General features: G+C 37.4%; 2 protein-coding genes across 5 annotated transcripts; one reads left to right on the top strand and one right to left on the bottom strand.

Annotated features, from left to right (window-relative positions):
• Nucleotides 1–1,119: 1,119 nt before the first annotated feature.
• On the bottom strand, nt 1,120–11,687 carry LOC588988 (tctex1 domain-containing protein 1). 4 transcript variants are annotated; one of them, XM_011664463.2, is made up of 2 exons: nt 11,432–11,687; nt 1,120–4,712 (listed from the first exon to the last, which is right to left on the bottom strand). In XM_011664463.2, exon 2 carries the CDS (start codon nt 4,429–4,431, stop codon nt 3,811–3,813), a length of 621 nt encoding a protein of 206 aa, XP_011662765.1. In that variant the 5' UTR covers nt 4,432–4,712; nt 11,432–11,687; the 3' UTR covers nt 1,120–3,810. The 4 variants fall into 4 exon arrangements, with proteins under 4 accessions (XP_011662765.1, XP_011662763.1, XP_793740.1 ...); XM_011664461.2 differs by lacking the exon at nt 11,432–11,687 and adding an exon at nt 8,234–8,786; XM_788647.5 differs by lacking the exon at nt 11,432–11,687 and adding an exon at nt 8,520–8,786.
• Nucleotides 11,688–15,248: 3,561 nt separating this feature from the next.
• On the top strand, nt 15,249–20,633 carry LOC588965 (glycoprotein 3-alpha-L-fucosyltransferase A). The gene is made up of 2 exons (XM_788623.5): nt 15,249–15,781; nt 18,200–20,633. Exon 2 carries the CDS (start codon nt 18,205–18,207, stop codon nt 19,660–19,662), a length of 1,458 nt encoding a protein of 485 aa, XP_793716.2. The 5' UTR covers nt 15,249–15,781; nt 18,200–18,204; the 3' UTR covers nt 19,663–20,633.
• The last annotated feature ends 431 nt before the right edge of the window (nt 20,634–21,064 follow it).

Here is a 21,064-nt window from a genome sequence, read left to right as displayed (position 1 = left end):
TACATTTGATTGTTATATTAGTGTACTTTTTATTTGGATAATAAAAATTCAAACTCAAACTCAGACTCAAACACGATTCCTTTGCCTGCTTGCATTCGTAGATGATAAAATAGAATAAACCAATATATAAAAAATTACTTTTTTTTAGCATGCCCCTCCGTTTTAATCGATATATTTAGGTTAACAATTAACGTTCAATTCTATTCTCAATTCAAAACTTCAGTTTTTCAATATTTCTACTACGTTCTCGTTATTTTATGGCATTGTTTTATGTCAGTTATCGATTCTACATGACTTATAGTTATATCACGTACCTGATTATATCGATACGGAAACAAATCAAATCAAAATATTACAGAGACTAGTTTAAAGATATCGACCGGTAGTGGTAAAATTGCGGTTCAAGGGTTTGGGTGCAAAATATCCATTCAATATTGTTTAGCTATTGCCTTCAGACTTTTAGATTGCAATACTTCAACCTAAATTCGCCACAAAAAAAAGCAGAAATATATGCCCAAATGTTCAATGTTGAAGTGCATTCGCGATATCTATCCAGGCCGGATCAATATGATAATTTACCAAATATTATTAATACTTAGGCGGTTTCCCGGCAAAATTTGTATCATCTCTTATTAATCCAAACATATTCTTTCACATGATTGGTAAGAAGAGCTTCCATTTCATTTTTTGAGAGGGGGGCGTTTCCAAAACTGGTCTATACCTTTAAAATTATTGATTTGAAGCGATTATAAAGGGTTCGCAATTTGTTCAACACCCGTAACTTCAACACTCTCCGCTCTTGGTGATCTCTGATAACCATTCCGATGTTTCCAAAAAGGGGGCGAGGGTCTTTTGTTGATTAGCCCCTATTGGACCCCCCTTCTCTCTCTCTCTCTCTCTCTCTCTCTCTCTCTCTATCTCTCTCTCTCGCCCCCTCCCTCTCTCTCCTCCTCTCTCTCTCTCTCTCTCTCTCCCCCTCTCTCTCTCTCCCCCCTCTCTCTCTCTCTCTCTCCCCCCTCTCTCTCTCTCTCTCTCTCTCTCTCCCTCCCACTATCCCTCATTCAATTTTGTTTGCCCCTCCATCTTCCGAAAACAAAACGACACATGATTCAGGCGAGGTTCAGGGTTTCGTTGAAATAATATTATATACATGTATATTTATTATAATTATATGAACACTGAAGCCGAAGAAACACATTTCATAATATAACAGTTAGCAAAAGATTAACGGTGCAAGCATCAAATTTCAAATAAAACCACACAAAATTCAACACTGCCTGTTCAGATCATCAAGCAATCGAAATGTTCGATACATTACCATTACATGGATTACTATACAATACAGAATAAAATATCTCTGAACAATTTTTTCACAGCTGTCGTCCCGGTGGCATGTACAGACAATTATAACGTATAGATTTAACGATTTAATAAAGGCTCTCCATTATATATTTCAGATAGAAAATGCTCATCACTTAATTGATGCAATATCAACACAATCTGATAATTCTGGTAGTGTACTGGACGTACAATAAAATTAATGGTCTATAGGCCTATAATTATAACCACAATGGCCATCAAGTTCTAGAGGTCGCTGATAATGAAGCGCCAAGTTCAAACTTCTTTATGAAAAAAAAAATATCACAATTCCATAACAAACAAAGTAATATAATTAAGAACTCCTAAACTGGGAGGTATTTTATAAAGAAATAATTTGACATGGATGACTTTGCATATTAATACCAGCGCCCAGTGCATTCAAGGAATAAACCCTATAATATATTTACTTAGTACACCTGGGTCGAGTGTGGCAAATGTAGATCGATGTCGAGACAAAGGACATTATTAGGGCTGTGGCAGAGATTCGAACCCCGTACCTTGTGGTTCACTTAAAACTCATACCAGGTCATAAAGGGTCAACATTTATAACTTCTTGATTGAAAAAGAAAACTTATAGACCTCTTTCTATTCCTTTTTTTTTTAAACTCGACTTTAGACCAATTTTGAACACAGTGTTGGGGTCAATGAGAGCCTTAGAATTTATTGTCGCTGGAATTTGTCTGAAATCTTTAATTGGGGTTAAAAGTATGATGGAGAATCGTCTTTCTAATATATTATCTTCTTATCTTCTTTTCAATTGTATTAGTTCTTGTCCAAATCCTATAATTTGGTCCGAATCATTTATCACGAACAAATTTGTAAGAGCGCTATAGAAATGACTTTGTTTTGTATTGTATTGTAAATTGAACATCAAAATAAATCTTTCATCACAAAAATATGTATATCACACCAGGCAAAATCATCACAGTTTCATCTTTCTTGTATCAGGCTCCCTTGTAATCTCAAGTTAAAAATCAAACCCCAAATTACACAATATAATAGTTCCTCAGTTTCGATCAAATGCTTTTCACGTTCAAATTACATTAAATGGTAATCAAACCCTTTGAATAAATTCATGTGCATGAAAGCAGAAAAACATGAGTAATAGATTGGTGAAAGTTTGAAATAAATTGGACAAATAATATTAAAACTTATGAATGTTTGAAATATGAGATCACTAAGTCTATGCGAATCTCAAATTGGCAGCTTGGTCAGTAAATTGTAACACAATAGTCGCGAATAAATCTCCCGCTTGTTGTGTACATAAATAAAATAAATGTATGGTTTTTCTCATAAATGCCTTCTCCCTTGGGGCACGTAATACTCAAAATATATTATGTACAGCATGTTATTTTAGATATACTAAAGAGAAAAGATTCATACATTTTTTGAAAAATTGAAATTTTAGGTATTTTGTGTGTTGGAACAAAACTAATGAGAAAATATTCCGCCCCTACATCACAGAGACATTACCGATTCAGCACGTTTGAAGAGCCCATACCTATTACAACTTTAAAAAGAAATCATAATTTTCTCGTTTTTTGTCCGATTTCATTAAAACTTTCACCAGTCTACTTTGCTACTTTCTCTGCTTTCCTTTAGAATAATTTGCTATCAAGGTTGGATCTCCCATTAAAGTAGCACAATCAAAAGGGGATGCTTTGAAAGGCACATACTGTCATGTACAAATTCATATTATGTAAACCAAAGCCATCTATACACATAGTTTGGCCAACCCGGTTGAGTTCGAGACAATATGGCGACTACTGCTTTGTTTGGGCAAGCACAAAACAAAAGAATATAGTTACGCCATGATGTGACCCAGTGAAACCAAGTTGGCCAAACTCTGTGTATAAATGGCTCTGCTCTAAACAGGAATATTTTGTATTTCATTGAATGAATGATTAAAAAGTACATGTATCTTTATTGATGCAGTGCACTTTGCATGCCGTATCGTGCAAACCTCGTGCAATTGTCATCCGGAATTGTCATAAAACATGATGGCACAATCCGCCGGTCAGCCGGTCTCTATTGTACAGTTCTTCCATCCTAATTTTCCTGCTTGGCAAGTCCTTTATGCCTTGTCCAAATTTGTCTCACAAGCTGATAATTTTGAAGGAATCCTCACAAAGAAGCAAAGTCACAATATTCTTGCTTTACAAATATCTCGTGACGATTTACAGTGGCGTAGCAAGGGTCCAGAAAGAAAGGGGGCACCGGGTTACTTAATTGATGAAATACAAGGCCATTGGTAAGTGGGTGTTCTGATCACAGCAGGTTGTATATCGTCTCACGTTTCCTTTCTCTCCTTTCTCATATTTTCTTTCCATTTTCGCGACTCGATTGGGGGCATGCGCCCCGTTACCCCCCGCCCCGAAGCTACCCCCACTAAATATGTACACTTAAATTGGTGAATGAGTTGTTCAATGGTTACTCGAAATACGTTGCGTGTACCGAAGCTATGGCATAGAGCGACTGGTTCTGAAAGCTAGCAGTAGCGAAGTTGTCCGTATCTGTGTTCCAGACTGCTCGGCTCACCATCTGCATGCTCTGTCCGTTCTTGGACCCGATGTAAACCTGGCAGACTATCTTGTACCTCGGCATCTTCAAGTCCTTTACTCGCCTCTTCACCTCGTCCACGATGTTCTGTGTGAATATGGAGACGGTTTTAGGAGCGTATTGCGCGGTTGATAGGTACCGCTCAAGGACGTTTTCCAAGATGGATCGTACAGCGCTCGGTTTGAAGACCGCTTCTTCATCGGGCTTCATCTTGTACGTGTTCTCGAACTTCGGCGCAGGTTTCGACTGCTGCGACTCGGCGGCGGATCGCAAGGCATGAGCACCTCGATGACTGCCCATCGAGATCGAGTACGCTCTCGACATACGTCGCCATTTGCCTGGATGACCAGGTGGTCCCATCGTGTCGCCATCTTTGGAGGTCGAGTGACTACTCACAATGGATGTTCGGCGAGACATGATCGAGGTTCGGCGTCTGCCGGTGGGTTGTTGCTGGTTGAACTGTTCTAGATTATGCTCACTTAACGCCGCCATTTTGTTTTAGATGAGCAATGGGCTTATACTATAGTTTTAAGAGGACAATGATAGGTTGAAATTGAAATAAGACGTTGCAATCTATCAGCTCCTAGCTCGTCTCAATTCGATGTTTGATTGTAAATCACAAGGTATTCCAGATAGAGTCTAGAATTTCACAGTATTTAATTGTTTTTAATGAGTCCATATTTTCTCAATCCCCGAAAATTTGTCCTGCCTATAATACGCCGATTTTACCAACCGATGATGATAATGTGGTATGAGCTTGGGCACCTTCGTTGCTGAAAGGAAGAAGAAAGAAAAAGAATAATGATTATCATTCAACATATACTACTAAAATGCAAGTTCTTGAAAGTGCCAACATCGTGCTCTAGCAAAGTGTTCATCGAAAGCGAAAGCAAATAAATAATAATAATAATGATAATAGTTCAGTTCTTGTATAGCGCATAATACGTTATGAAATAACATCTCTATGCGCTCCCAAAGAGCTTTGGACTTTATTACCCTAGCTTTATAGCTCCGGCAGCCTTATCAGCGCACAGTGCATTTCAAGGAATAATCCTACCAGGTACCCATTTACCTCACCTGGGTTGAGTGTGGCAAATGTAGATCAATGTCTTGCCAAAGGACATTAGTGCCGCGGCAGAACAGTGCAAGAAAATATTTATCGAAAGGACAATTGTGGGTGATAACGGTAATACATTTGTTCATAGTTTCATTTTAATACTCAGAGACAAAACGCCTCTTTTAACAGTATACATGTTGTTATCTCTGTCTTTAACTTTTTCGTATTTTTTCCAAGCACTTAAGATCATTAGGCCCTATAAATTACATCCAATTCAGTCACTTGCAGTTGAATTTGAATTTATTAGGCCATATTTCATGATAGAATCGAATATAGCTGTCCAAGTCAATACAGATCGAGAGATATCATTTATTAATAATGATCATAGGACAACATTACTATCTCAATCCTGGATGACTAAACATCATGAGAAAAGCACCCCCCCCCCCCCGAACACCGAAAACTTTGCCCAATAGATAACTACTTGAAATGTACCTCACAGAATGATAACAACATTTGAGTGAGGAAGCATTAATCCCTAAACACATGCGCCCTCAAGCTCTCGATTACTGTGCAACGCATGAAGATTTCACATCGCAATTGGGATTTTGCTCAGTATTGTAACAAAACATTATTAAACTGAAAAGGTGTTTATTAAAAAAGTATCGCAGCTCAAGAGCTGAATTTTGGAATATTCAGTTGACAACAGAATTATTCATACCTCTTTTAAATTTGATCTGGACTAGTTGAATTGGGGCCTGTTGAATACTTTAAGATGGTAGCTGTAATATGTCACATTCTTATGAAACATAAATCGGTACAAATACTTTTGTTCACATACCTAACAAATTACATAACTTGGGAAGGGTACGAATAATTTACTTGTTAACTGTACAGTCATCATACATGGAAGTACTGAGTATCATTGCAACCGGTGATATACAATTTGACATACACTCATAAAATAACGGCCATCGTGTATAACAATTAGCAGGGTGGCGGATACAAACAATGAGAGATAATTATAATGATGTACGACAGAATTAATCCATAAATCTCAAGACGTTCAGACCTACTAAGAATAACCACTTTTTCCTTCAAATTAATTTGGCTGCTGCCCTAACCCCCCCCCCCCCTCCTTCTTTCCCAAACCAAGCCGACAATATAATCAACATTTAAATTTATTGATTAGAACTAATATGTAGGATCATTCTCATTATTGTTAAGCAAAGGATGACCAACAAATCTAAATTATAGTGTAAAAATGATGATTGAGTGCAAATGCCAAAATTACAATTAACAGAAATAGCACAAATTAACGTACTATCAAATTCCACTTCAGGGCTCCGTCTAATAAGGAGTTGACATTAAAGATAAACTTGAGTACTGGTAATGCGATTGCATTGTGAAAGAAAAGGTGTGGAATGGATCAGAAAAGTTGATCATATAGCATGTAAGTAATGGTGTGTAATGCAAGGTTCTAGAGTCATCAAAATCATCATAAATTTGGCAGAGTCTTGGTAAAGTAACAATCACTTACACAGATAGATGTATATGGGACAACACACATGGTGTCTGGGCTAGTACTACCCTGATTTTCTTTTCTTTCTATGCTCATTACTCAGCCAGTATACATTTTCTTCCAAAATTGTTTGGCACATGACATTTATTTGTAATCTTGAACATTCAGTGTAAGTTTCGTTAGATTTTGTGAGAATTCATTTTCTTTTTTTACCAGAACTCAAGTTTATCTTTAATTGCAACCTTGTACATAAGAGTTAGGAGACTGCAAACTTGCGATTGACTGGAGGAATTGCGTCTGGTTTGGATCAATCGCAACTCTTTACAAGACGAGGCCCAGGAATGTATAATCTAGAGATGATAATAAATTACATTTCTCTTGCTTGTTTATCGGGGGAGGGGGCAACCATGAGGATATAGGAGACGAATCGGGGGAGGGGGTCAAATATCATGTCCGTGATGTATCTAGGAATGAATTCATCCATTACACCAACGTTACCATGGTTGTCATTTTTATATCCCTTAATTATACGCGCTTGAAAACTACAAACAGGCTATACATGGGCATTATACTACTTTACTATAGTCGTGTATGTGTATGTGTGACACAGTTAGCAACTAAATTATTCGCACCCTTACCAAGTTTTGTATTTTTTTAAGCATGCGACAAATTGGTCTCTCCAGATTTATTTTATTTGAGAATTTGACATATAAAAACTTACATATAAAATTAGTCAGCACATTTAGGCCCTAATTCAACCAGTCCACCATACATACTTGAGTAACGAAAAATATATATTTTTTAAACATCAAATTAACAAGGGATATGGATAATTTAGTTGTTAGCTGTCTGCTTGAGTGGAGAAATTTACCTAATAGATGTTTTAACTACCTCCTTCAAACCACTAAAACAAAGCTCTTGAATATCCTACTTCAGCATACTCGGAATGACTAAATAATTGCAGCACAGATCGGAATACAAAATCGTGGAGAACGGTAGGATTTAGAAACCAGAAAAAAAATGTTTGGTGAATGTTAATGTAGTACTCCTGTATCTTTTGAAAACGAATTCCCGACAATTCCACTCTAGACTTGTCACAATAGTATGAATATCAAACTAGGCCTATCATAAAGAGATATATGAGTTGGTAAATACTTCTACATCAATCCACCCTCGAATATCAAGAAAAGTGTTCCTCCCTACCACTCAGTATATATTGGGAAAAACCTGATGATTACAGTTTAGTACACAGGCACATAGCACAGAGTACACGGTCATTGGGGATGGTAGGAATAGCCACGAAAAGATGATGTGGGACATTGCGACATGACGGACAAAGAAAGAGGACAAAATATACAGTTCCTCAGGTAGACAAAGGAACATACATCCCTCCTAAAAATGTGTAGAACAGGTGTCACATGCATATTCAACATACACATTTTTACATAAAAGCAGTGAAGGGATGTTCCTTTGTCTACTACAGCGATTGTTGAGGGTAGAATGAGGAACTGTATATTTTGTCCTCTTTCTTTGTCCGTCGTGTTTATATGTCATTAGTCTGTTGGCAGTTCACCTTTATCAACTGAACAAAAATCCAGAATGATTGCACCTCCGAATGAATAAGAGACGATAAATGAGCATCAGATCGTTGAGAACCATGCCGTAGAATAATGATAAATGAACACACAATTGTTATGATGACAGTAAATAATTACATTCATCTGCTGGCGGCTATCAATATTTCACCATACTCCTCTCTAGCAAACGAAAATAATCCCTCAGCAATTTTACTTCACGATCCATAAATAATCACAGCACATTCATGGGTAGATCGTTGGGAACGGTAGGTGCAAATTATCAGGAACAGATCATTTGGGAAATTATAGTCCGCTGTCGTTATATTACCAATCCTACTGTTTCTATTGAAGACAAAGTCCTAACTTGTCTGTTGTAACCAAATTGCATTTCAGTATAAGATAACACTATCATGAAGAATATTACCATCGGCATTCAAAGCAAATCTCCTGATGTGTTCGCTGTGATCTCAAAGCACATAAGTTCATGACCATTGAGAACGGTAAGAAAAAAGTATTAGCATTAGGAGGATTTTAAGCTTCCTTCCAACACGTCCGCTGTCAATTTTCATGCATAGTCCATGTTCACCGGGCGGTGGGATAAACCACTCAAGTTCATACGGTCCGTTGAGTAACTTTATATTTCGCATGTCACTACAGCAAGGGAGAAATCGATCGAGAGTCTTTTGCGAACAAATACAAGTTCACCACAGTTTGTGATGAATACACGAGCAGACGACCGCATTGTCTGCAATGGTTGGCATGGCAACGCCAAGCTAGATGGTAGCGGGGTGAGCTCTAGGGGGTGACCCCGGGAAATAGAACTCATGCTAACTTCGATATTTTTTTCTTTCCCCTTCTTCTTCTTCAATTGTCATCGAAAACATGTCGTGAAAAAAAACCTGAATACCCCCCCCCCCCTATCTTGTTCTCTCTCTCTCCCTTTCTCTCGTATCACCCATTATTCATGAACCTCCCAAATACCCCCATCCTCCCTCTCTCTCTCTCTCTCTCTCTCTCTCTCCTCTCTCTCTCTCTCTCTCTCTCTCTCTCTCTCTTCCTTTCTCACGTATCATTCCTTAACCAGTCGAAAAGCACATTTTTCCAAATCAGAATTCCGGGCAAGAAAAGGAACAAAGTCAGTTTATAATACAGTGTAGATTCCTTCATAATTTTATCAATTTTTCCTCGATTTCCATTAAATATTATCAATGGGAAATTCCTGTTTTGGTTGAGTATAATGGCAGGGTCTACATGACACGATATCAATGATGGTATTTAATGTAATTTTGCCATAGTTTAGGATATTTGTCCCAAACCTTTATCAGTTTATCTGTGATTTGATATTATGAGACCACTTATTATTGTTTCTGAGCCAGTCGTTACCCCCATTCATTCTGGGTAGATGTATCTATCGATTTCTATCTATCTATAACCACATCCCAATTCCACAAAGACTAAAAATAACCACGTTTGTATACATTGGTTGTCATGACGACATAAACCAGCGTCGTATTGAATAGGAATCAAAGGCTTTGTAAATGTCACACTTGCGTGCACGGCTTTGCAGTTCGTTCAAGTTTAATAGTCGACTCTTTGAAGAAATGATGAATGAAACACCGAGGGAGGGAAACAAACTTTTTGTTAGCTTAGTTTTCAAGTAAGTCCATAATTTCACAACTTCCAAAGGGACGTTATATAGGCGTTATATATCATTATGTTATTGTATTTATACTTAAAAGACTTTGTTATGACAAGTAATTTCATTTTAAAAGTACAAGTGTAGGAAAGAATGAAATAAAAAAAATAGCCAGAAAATGATCCCACTTGAGGTTGTAGATGATTTGAACGAACATCTTATTCTATTAGTTCGAATATAGGCAAGATACAATAACAAATTTATTTAACATAACATTCTGCTGGATCATCAAAGCCTATGTCTTTGAAACTTCGTTGTTTCCCTTCCTACTTTTCTTCGCTTCTAGTATCTTCATCGGTTGCATATTTAACGAATGTTTTTTCGTCATAATTCTCAAAATGTTAGATGTGTACACCATCATATTATTTGACAAGACTTTTGATTCTGAAACGAGAGGTCAGGGTTCAATCTTCCCGTAAAGTACGCACATTCTTGGTCAATGTATTTTGCCTGCATTTATCTCTATCGGATCTTGAGGGGAGCCTGGTAATGATGGGGTATTATCATTGATAATTGCAGGAACCACAGGAAGACCGGCACTGATGTGGCAGATACCCTTAATATTTCGAAAGACAATAAATAAGCATTTTAATTTAGAAGCCGATATGCGCTAGGCTGGACATAAAAATCCGTCGACTTTGATTTTTTTTTATAATTATTTTTTAGCATCTTTTAACTTGTGACTTGGGTTAAGCCAGACCTTTAGGAAGAACAGAGTCATTTTGATAATGGCACTGAATAGAGCATTCCAGCCGTTTTTAATTCTTGATTTGTAATTTTTGTAAATTGTATTCTTGTATGTATTTGAATTTTTATACGGAAAATAAAACCAACCAACTAACCAGCCAAGTCTCCAAGTCCCAGAACGGAATAGACTTTACCTCATGATGAGATAATATTTCGGTGCCCCCCCCCCTCCTCCTCATACTTCACGATATTCCGTGCACTGTGAAAAGGTTGGGCAATATTTTCCAACATATTGTCAATAGTCAACCCAACCATCTATTGGGCAATATTTTCGTATTTTTCCCAACAAGTGGGCTACCATAGTCGGGGAGTTGAAGGGTCATATCTTTGCCCAAATTTTGGTCAAAATACGAAACAATAATTATGCACGTGTGAAGTAGGGTAATTACCACTGGGCAAAATATTTTCCAATAGATGGTTGGGTTGACTATTGGCACAACGTTGGGCAAAGTGTTGAACAAATATTGCCCAACCTTTTCACAGTGTGATATACTGACGCTATAAGTTGAAGGGATTTTCCCCCTAAATATTCAAGACATACAATACCTCGCTCGACATGAAAATACCAAAATGCGATTACTTTATGACAGTTAGACTTTATGGGCAACCCAAAAGAATAATAAATAAATAAATAACTTAAAAGACTATGCATGGAAGAAGAAAGAAATCACCTTTATAGGGTCTAATTAAGTCCAATAACAACTTTTCAAATTTAGTCAGAATAATTTCTAAAAGAGATTTTTAAATCCCTCAACATGTTTATACTGAAGCTCTCGACATGCACGACATAAAACTTAAAAGTCAGTTTAAGAAATCACGCGGGTTACGCACTACATTGAATTTTGCAAAGGAAACCAAGCGTTACTAGGTGTTTACTGGTATTTTACTCTTACCTGAGCCTGGTGTAGATACTGAAATCCGGACCCGGTATAAAGTATGTAGACGAACGTGAATGTAAGTTTATATCCTCCGTCTGTTGGCGACGAAAATTATTGAAAATTCCCTCAGTTATGTTAAAACAGGAGTCTAGTTCCTATGGCAAACCCACGATGTGCATACGACAACACAAACATAACCATTGACATCAAACATTGACACCGAATAAAATTTTCGCGATGATTTAAAGAGATAGTCACGTTCGAATGAATTGTTTACTCAACCATCATACAAAAAATAAAGTCACTCTAACGAGTATCGAACGATCTAACGATATCTCTTTCTACCACTGTCGAAACAAAACGGAAAGATAATTATGTTGGAGCAGGATTCGTATTTTCTTCGTTTGACATAAGATCGATATTTCAAAGAATGTTTGGCGAACATGAGTATTGTTCGTTCTATAAAGGAAGATCAGAAAAATCAATGATTGACTCTTGAAACGCAAGGCGCATCATTTGTTTTGTTGTGAATGGCGGTCCTTATATAGACTGGGTGCAAGGTTAGATCAGATTAACGGAACCCTACTGTTACCTTGTCTGTGAAATATTAATTGCTTTCAATTGTTATATTTCTTGGGAAATGCACCAATAAAACTTCATGAGTTCATCTACCTCTTTGCCCGATTTCCGATTTGAACAGATGGACATGTTAATGAGAAGAAAAACAATTCAGTTTAATTGGCATTAGGAAGAATACCACATACACTATATGACAGAATAACAGGAACATAGAAGTCATGATCATCATTCTGTCTCAAAATCTCCTGGTTTAATGAACATCATTAATGACAAGATGTTAGAAGCCAGAAAAGATTTACTCGGTGTAAAACCTTTTGGCCCTAAACAGACTGTCTGTTTGTTTATAAATGTCTCGTAAAGTTAAACTGAGCTAACTTCAGAATAAATTATAATTTCGACTGAGGCTGTCTTTTAAAGTTTTTAAAAATATTTATTTGAATCTATTCATTCAAATCCAAAGATCGTATGAGGGCAATCCAACCCTTGTTGGACAGAATGGCAAAAGTTTGAAATGAATTAACCAATAGTAAGGAAGTTATGAATGTTTGAAATAAGAGAACATTAAGTCTATACGAATCCAAAATTGGTAGTTTGGTCAGTGGATTGTGACGTAGGACGTGGATAACTCTCCCATTTGCCATGTACAAAAGTATCATTCATTTATGCTTTTCTCGCAAGTTTCTTCCCACTCGGGGCACTACTCAAAATATAGTAGTATACATAGCATATTAGTATAGGTCCTATAAAAAGAATAGACCCTCCTGAACCGTGAATTTAGAGAAATTGTAGTTATTTTATATGTTGGAACAGATGGGAAAGTAGTCTGGCACTACATCACATTGACAGTACCGCTTCAGCCAATTTGAAGTGCCCGTACGTATAATAATTACAAATTTCAACAAATCATAACTTTCTTATTTTTGAGTCAGATTTAATTGAAACTTTCATCAGTTTGCTTCTCTTTTTATGCTTCCTTTTAGAGTAGTTGTCTAGTAGGGTGGAATCTCCCTTTAAACCTTTTTCTGAATACACGTTAAAAAGCACTGAACCCGCCATAAACTGCGATTATGGTGAATAATAACAATCGCAGGATGAGAGTACACATATACCAGCACGCAAACAATGACCATCCTCCAATAAGTATACTACAACAAGAGAATTTACAATTCTCTTCCTTAATAAAAATTTCTGTTCTTTTGTATGGGATCAAAATAACGTTCTTTGTGTCGGATCAGTAATCCGTGTTAAGATCTGGAATCACAAGTCGTAACTAGATACCACTGGGAAGCAATTGTTTTGTTTTCTGTTCATAAAGAGATAATAAGGGGAGGAGGAATTAGGCAGTGATGAAGAGAGAGAGAGGAGAGAGAGAGAGAGAGAGAGAGAGAGAGAAAGAAGGGTAAGGTAGGTTCCTTAATAGGCCATTTTCGTAATGTATCAAAATGTAATGCATAAGTGTTTGTGAAGTGCCTCAATGCAAATGCAAATTATTTCTTTCACCTGATGAGAATAATAGTATTTCAATAGTCAGAATGCAGACTGCATATATTAAGTGTTGCTAGGTAGGTCAAGCCACAATGTTTGTCCTACCTGGAAACACTAATGTATGCAGTTCGGATTCTGTCTATTGAAATACTATTATTCTTATCAGGTGAATGAAATAATTTGTATTGAGGCACTTCACAAAGACTTATGCATTGAATTTGATTACTTTACGAAAATGGCCTATTGATAGGGAACGAAACATTTTGAAAGGATGAACTGACAAAAAATTTGAGAAAAAACAACAGAATCATCAGTAAGATTGAGACTCGGAAAGACAGACTAAGGGGGGGGGGGGTCCGTCACGAGAATGAGAATGACAGAGGATGTTTATGTGCGTGTTTGTTGTGTGTGTGTGTGACGTACAGAGAAGGGAAGACAGAGAGGAAGAGACAGACAGACAGAAAAAGAGAGACAAACATAAATAGGAGCTGGAATCAGTATAAGCAGTTTGATTGTAACACTCTGATTGTTATATTTCATCAATTAAGTTCTTTCTTTTTCTATACCCTGAACCATCCTTTCTATCATGGTTGTATTATGGTTATTTTATTTTGTTATATTTTTGGATGGGGGCGGAGGCGGCACGTGCATGCAAAACCTACATGGACTTTATTTGTATCCAGGCAGACGTAGATCAAAGGACATTGTTAACACTTAAAATGGTGATATGAGTTTAACTGTGGATAATACATGCTGTATTGTGTCAATGGTGGTGTTTGTTTATGATAAGATAAATAACAATCAAAAGAATGTTGATTAGAATCTGCTTAAAAATTATTGTAGTGGTTACCCAGGGCTGGTTTTACAGGGGATAGGTGTCCGGATACGGTTATAAAGGAATGAAAATGGGGCACTTATTAGCAGGCACGTAGCCACGGGGGGGGAGGGGGGGCGGCATATGCCCCCAACAAATTTCCAAGATCAGTATAACTTTTTTAGACTCCTCCCCAGGACGTCGAACGATTACATGTATGTGCCCCCCTAAAAAAAATCAAAAAAAAAATGAAATAAAAAAATCAACAAAAAATCAAACTTTGGCTACGTGCCTGCTTAGTAGAAGTGAAAAGGAGCACGTGTAAACAGTTTTTTAAAAAGCAGTTATCAGAGGTGAAAATGGAGCACTTCTCGCACCTGAAAAGGGGCACTCATCAGACTCCGAGTCTGGTGACTGGTGAGTGCCCCTTTAGGTGATAAAAGGCACTTATGAATATGGAAAAAGGGGTGTTTGTCGAAGGGAAAGGGGCACTTATCAAATTTTGAGAAAGGGAAGGGTCTCTTTTTAAAAAGGGAAAGGGCAATTATCAGAATGAAAAAGGGGACTTATAAGAGGAAGAAAAGGAGTACGTTTAAAAGGAAAAGGGGAAAGGCACTTATGATAAAGGAGCATGGACACTTGTTAAAGGAAAAGGGTGCACCTCTCAGATTTGAATAGGGGCAATTATCAGAGGTGAAAGGGGCACTTATCCAAAATAAAATAGGGCACTTACCAGAGATGAAAGAGGCTCTTATGAGAATAGAAAACGGACATTTATTAAAAAGGAAAAGAGGCACGAGTGAAAACAAACGAGGCGCTTATAAGAGGTAAAAAGGGCACGTATAAGAAGGGGAATTAAGGGGCACTTCTTACAAAAGGAAAGTGACACTTGTCGAAGTGAAAGGGTCATTTCTTAGATTTGAACAGGGGTAATTATCAGAGTTAAAGGGGGCACTTATCAGAGGTGGTAAGGGGCACCTATTAGAAAGACAAAGGGGCACTATTTGAAGTAAAAGGGGCATTTTTCCTATGTACAAAGGGAGACTTTTGGGACACTTTAAGAAAACTCAAAAATTGGAGGCACTATGCCCCTCCCCCGGAAGTGCCGCCTCTGACCTTAATTTTCAATCAATTTTGAACAGTAACCTAATATAATGTTAGTGGTACACATGTAATTTGGGATTTGGGTTAGGGCTCCGGTTACATGTAACATGTGAAGGTTCTGAGTTAAGCAATAAAAGAAAAATCGATACGAGCAACGCGATTGCTCTTTGCTCAAGCAGACTTCCCGGATAATGCCCACTCCGGGCAAGCATATACGCGAGACGCGATCACCTCGATATAATCAATAATGGATTAGACGCACGGACATGACTTATGCACAGACAGATGAGTTATCTCATTGCACAGACCGTTCTTGTCAAAGCTCTTTCGATCTGACCTGGACGGGTTTTTTTTTTCGTTCTGTCATTTTACAGGGCATGAGGGTGAGTAACTTTCGGATATTCTGTTTCATTATTCATCGTTAACTTTATTTTGTAATGAAAAAGTATATTTGACTATTGTTTTGGGACCCCGGGGAATTAGAACAGATCAACTTTGTCGGTTGGTCTGAAGCGGGTCATCCCTCGAACTTCATTTTAATTTGTTTTTTCTTCTAGAATAGCCTAGTCCTTGTGAAATACATATTAGTGTTTTTGTTTCCTTATGTGTTATGATGTCTTTATTTCATATATTATGATGGTAAATAAAACCAAATTAAATCAGCCAAACCATTGTCTCAGTTAAACCAACGTGGTAAATTGTAGCATTTAACTGTACCGTCTCCATTATGTATTAAAATCTATGAGAAAATTGGTGCCGTCTAATATCTCTCATAAAAAAGCAGAATGTTGATACATGTATCACAATTTGCATGTCATTTGTTATGTGTTTGACTCTAAAAAGCCTATAATAATTGGGAACTATAATTACAACCGATAAACATTAGTAATTGACGAAGCACGGTGGCATTCCAACGACATTTTCCATGTGTATATGTCCTTTCTTCCTCAAACTGACGATTATGACGTAATTTCAAAATCAAATGAGGGAGGGGGCACTCTCATAAACATCTTATCATGTTTTTTGGGGTGGGAGGGGTGTTGGGTCTGACACAACTTAGCATCCAGTTGAGTGCATTGTAGATAAATACAGTTAACACCTGCGTTATTCATACCCTTACCAAGTTTTGTAAAAACAAATTATTTTATGTCCTGATTTACTTTCCTTGAGAATGTGACATTTTAAATCTTGCATCTTAAAGCAATCAACAATGGCCCTTATTCAACCAACCCAACTTTCATTCTTGAGATACCGGCGAAAAAACACCCCCAAAACATCAAAATCACAAGGGGTATGAATTATTGTTCAGTCTAAGTTATTATGCAAGCTTTGGTGACCTGTGCTATGGAACGGCCTTTTGTATTCAATTGATTTTTCAACAACCAGCTTGGTTGAGTGAGCGGCCACAATGCTTAAAAGGTAATACAAAGTTTTGGTATGGGGTCATGAATGTGGCTCTATATTGGAAGCATATGCGATCCTACGATATTCAGTGATCGTTGTCGCGGTCGAAATCCACTCTGAAAGTTATGAAATTGTAAATGATAAACACTTTATGTTGAATAGCTCCCTCTCAAGGTCAAGTTATTAATTAAGCTTTGAAACTGTGTTTCTTGACTAAAATCGACCGATTAGCTATTCCCGTTCGGAAATTATTTATCACAACTACATATTTTGAGATTTTCATGGTCGCAGCTACCATTGTACGGCCACGTAGGAGCTATTTGAAATTGATCAAAATTTACCAGGAGCACCGGTAAATCTTGATATTCAATTTTTCTCGAAAGCAGAAGTGTTTTAGGGGCTAACATTTCTAGTGCTCTTAATACATCCACAGGGGCATCCAAATATATAAAAAATTGTAAAGAATCACTATCCACCCATTTTTCAAACTTTCCCAAAACTTTGTAATACCTTTAAAGTTGCCTTTGCGAACTTGCTATGTATATGTATATAAACATATATATATATATATATTCAGAGACTATAATTATATACATGTATTATATAGGACTACAACAACGGGCAAAACATGGGGTACAATCGATTTCCCCCAAACAACCTTGGTTGAACTCTGCACCATTTGACTAGATCAGGCACTATTTTATACAGATACATTGTTAGATAAATTTTCTTGGGCTTGCAAATCCCTAATCATATTTTGTATTATACCATGAATAAAATAAATTAAATTAATAATAAGGTCTTTAATTGGAAGCGCATTTGGATGTTATATCATAATGTCATATGTGCTATTACAAGAATGGAATATAACCAATATAATTTTTTAGATAACTCGGCATTTATTATAAACCACCTTACTTATAAAGGTGAAAAAAGTGTGCCATTTTCAAATTATCTTGCACACAAAAAATTGGGTCGAATTTGGAAAATAAATAAAGGCAATTTTAACAAAAATATAAGGTGGTCTGTATTATATACAATGAAATAAACCTATTTTCCCAGAAGTGTCCAGTACAAAAAAAACTATGATTATTAGGAAACGCAACGAGGAATCAGGTTGTGTCGTTGAAACAGAGTTGTAGGAAATATAGAGACAAACAATAATAGCGGTACTCATTATTTTGTTTGTAATTCGTTTCTCATCTTCATGAATAATCCTCCTTCTTCTTACAATCCTTGATATGCCTATAAAAGTTGAATCAATATTCTCCCGGCGTTTTCATCTGACCGTTAAGCCGTAGAAAGCCCGAAAAGGGCCCTTGGGGCACCGTTCGGGTCCCGTGTTTTATGAACATTAATATAACAATGACCTCCACATTCTGTTTGCTTTCCTGTAGGCAATATGTACACAAAGCGGACTCGTATGACCATCGCTGGTGGCGCCCTGTTAGTGATAGTGGCCTTCAAGGCTTACGTTGAGTTGAGGAACCATCTGATCTCTATCACCTATTCTGAAAACAAATATGTCGCATCAGTGGGCAGACTTCCATACAGAAATGAATCAGTCCGGCCCCAATCGAATGAGGAGATATACTACGAACATATACCAGAATTGGAAGATCTTAAACTAAGCCTGGATATCCTAAAGACAGCTGCAGTTAATCGGGATATCAATTCTAATAGTGACGCAGATACATTATGGATGAGGAAGATATTGAGTAATAAGAGAGCTAGAACTACGTTCGAGGCCAATAGGTTGTTGTACAAGCTCCAGGATTCGGCTCTTCGTAACTCTACCACTGGTTGCGTTATCAAGATCTTGCAGATGTGCCATAGGTTGTTGTGCCTGAAGCATATCAAGGACAAGGCCAAAGACTTTTGGACGAGATCGAAATGTAAATTCTCCAACTGTCGGATTGAGATGAAGGTTGGGAACGACCTGACGGACTTTCAACAGAGTGACGTGGTGATCTTCCATATCGATAAACGAACCTGGGCGCCACTAGTTAAAACCCGGTTGCCTGGGCAGCTCTGGGTGTTTCATTCGAAGGAAGCTCCTATCCATGGCCCCCCTGCGAGCCCTCCAAGAGAGTTCGGAAATCCGTTCAATATCTCGATCTCTTATATGAGTGAGTCGGACATCGCTCCTGGATACTACTACCTGGACAGTGAGCAGAGAGACACAGACCCGAAAGTTCTTCGAAAGGAGAAGTTGATGTCATGGGTTGCGACCAACTGCAACGCAACTAGCTGGGCCAGGAGAGATTTTGTTCAAGAACTCCAGAAGTACTTGCCGATTGACACCTATGGTCTATGCGGGCATCTGGACTGCCCCCGCTCGGAGAAAGAATGCTGGGAAATGCGTGGACAATACAAATTCTACTTAGCTCTAGAAAACAGCCAATGCCCGGAGTACATCACTGAAAAGCTCTGGCTAAACTCTTTCGCCGTCGGCACCGTTCCGATCGTGTTTGGAGCACCGAAAGCCGATTACGAGCGCCTGGCCCCGCCTCATTCGTTCATACACCTCGATGACTTCAAGACCGTTCAAGAGTTCATCGACTACATCCATCTCCTGGATCGCGACCAGCAAAAGTATCTGGAGTACTTCTCGTGGAGAAGGTTAGGTCACGTGATGAAGGGGTCACCAATCTTGACCACCATGACTGCGAGTAACGGAAAGACCTTGTGCTTTATTATCAGGACATTGCTCATAAAATCATTGTCTCCAGAGATGTACCAGTGGCAGGCTCGCCATCCTGTCTTCTACGACTGGTGGTACGGGATGTGTAGGGCAGATACGCAGAAAACACGCATTATGGATATTGATGTAACCATGAAAACGGATGTTGATGTCTAAATGCTATAGTGAATGTTAAGCTACGATCACAAAGGTTCGTACGAACGATAATTTCGTACGAATCTCCCTGTTTTTCCATTGTCTTCCTGATTTTCCATTGTCTGAAAATCGTTCGTACGGCGTTCGTAGCAGTTCGTAATGGCATTTGTGACCGAGGCTTTATGCAGTTGCATTATAGAGACAAACTGAAAACAAAAATCCTTGCCTCCTGAAATAAAATGTAAATTTTTTCAATTATGATGGTACCAAATTCAGGAGAATGTTGTGTAATTATTGCTTCATAACCATTGAAATTTTTATCATGTTTATTGCTATTATCATAATTTCTATTATCATTATTATGATTTATATTTTTATTATTATTATCATCATCATTATTATTATTATTATCATTATAATTATTATTAGCGTCGTCGTCATCATCATCGTCATTATTACCGTTGTTACATGAATAGTCGAATGCTTTATAAGCCTTGTCCATTTTTTTTTTTTTTTAAAGTTGTCATTCATCACAATTGAGAAGTGGGGGATAGTTTTGGGGTAGATTGTGTGTTTTAATAAAAGAAAAGCTCCTAATTTCAATTCTGTATAATAACAATTATGTTGAGAAATATGAAACTCTATTTTCTTTTTAGGTAGCCTATTCAGTTTTATTCTGAAATAAAAGCAATGCTTGTTTTAGTTTTTTGGTTGAAATAAATGTGTAGTGCGGTAATATATTTTTATTACTATGTAATTGTAATATAGTTTAGTCCTATACATTGTGAAATTATAAACAATGAATTATGTTGTATTTATGTTGGTTTATCAAATGATACCACAAAAAAAATTGTTGTAATTATGTTTCAGTTTGTATAAACTAGGACTACGGAAAATTCTTTGCTTCTCTGTTATGTACGAAAAGGAATTGGAGTTGTGAGAAATAAATGCAATGAATACAAATAAAATAGTTGAAAGTTCGAAGTTTTAAAGATCAGGTAACAAGGCTAAAGTACTTCTTTCAGAACTCCCAAAGGATCGACTCCTTTTTTTGTTAATGTTCATACTTTGCCGGAGAAGTCCCGCCGCGGCGCTAAAGTCCTTTGGCAAGAAATGTGCTACCCTGCATTTGCCACTCCCCACCCAGGGGTAGTAAATGGTTCACCCAGGGGTAGTAAATGGTTACCCGGTACCGGTTACGGTAGGGTGAAATTCCTCGAATGCCACAGCACATTATCAGAGCTGCTCGGCTATACAATGCGTCCCAGAAAAAACGAAACCGAGAATTATCGATGTTTTATTATAACTTAATCACAATTATAATTGATAAAATTTATGACACATATTCGTAAAGCTTAAATCCTCCTCTTTCATTTGATGGAACTCATATGATGCATATTTCACACATGAGTGATTAAGATGA

Source organism: Strongylocentrotus purpuratus, unplaced genomic scaffold, assembly GCF_000002235.5.
Source record: "Strongylocentrotus purpuratus isolate Spur 01 unplaced genomic scaffold, Spur_5.0 spur5_scaffold_3, whole genome shotgun sequence".
Lineage (NCBI taxonomy): Eukaryota > Metazoa > Echinodermata > Echinoidea > Camarodonta > Strongylocentrotidae > Strongylocentrotus > Strongylocentrotus purpuratus.
This window is presented reverse-complemented; position numbering and strand designations above follow the sequence as displayed.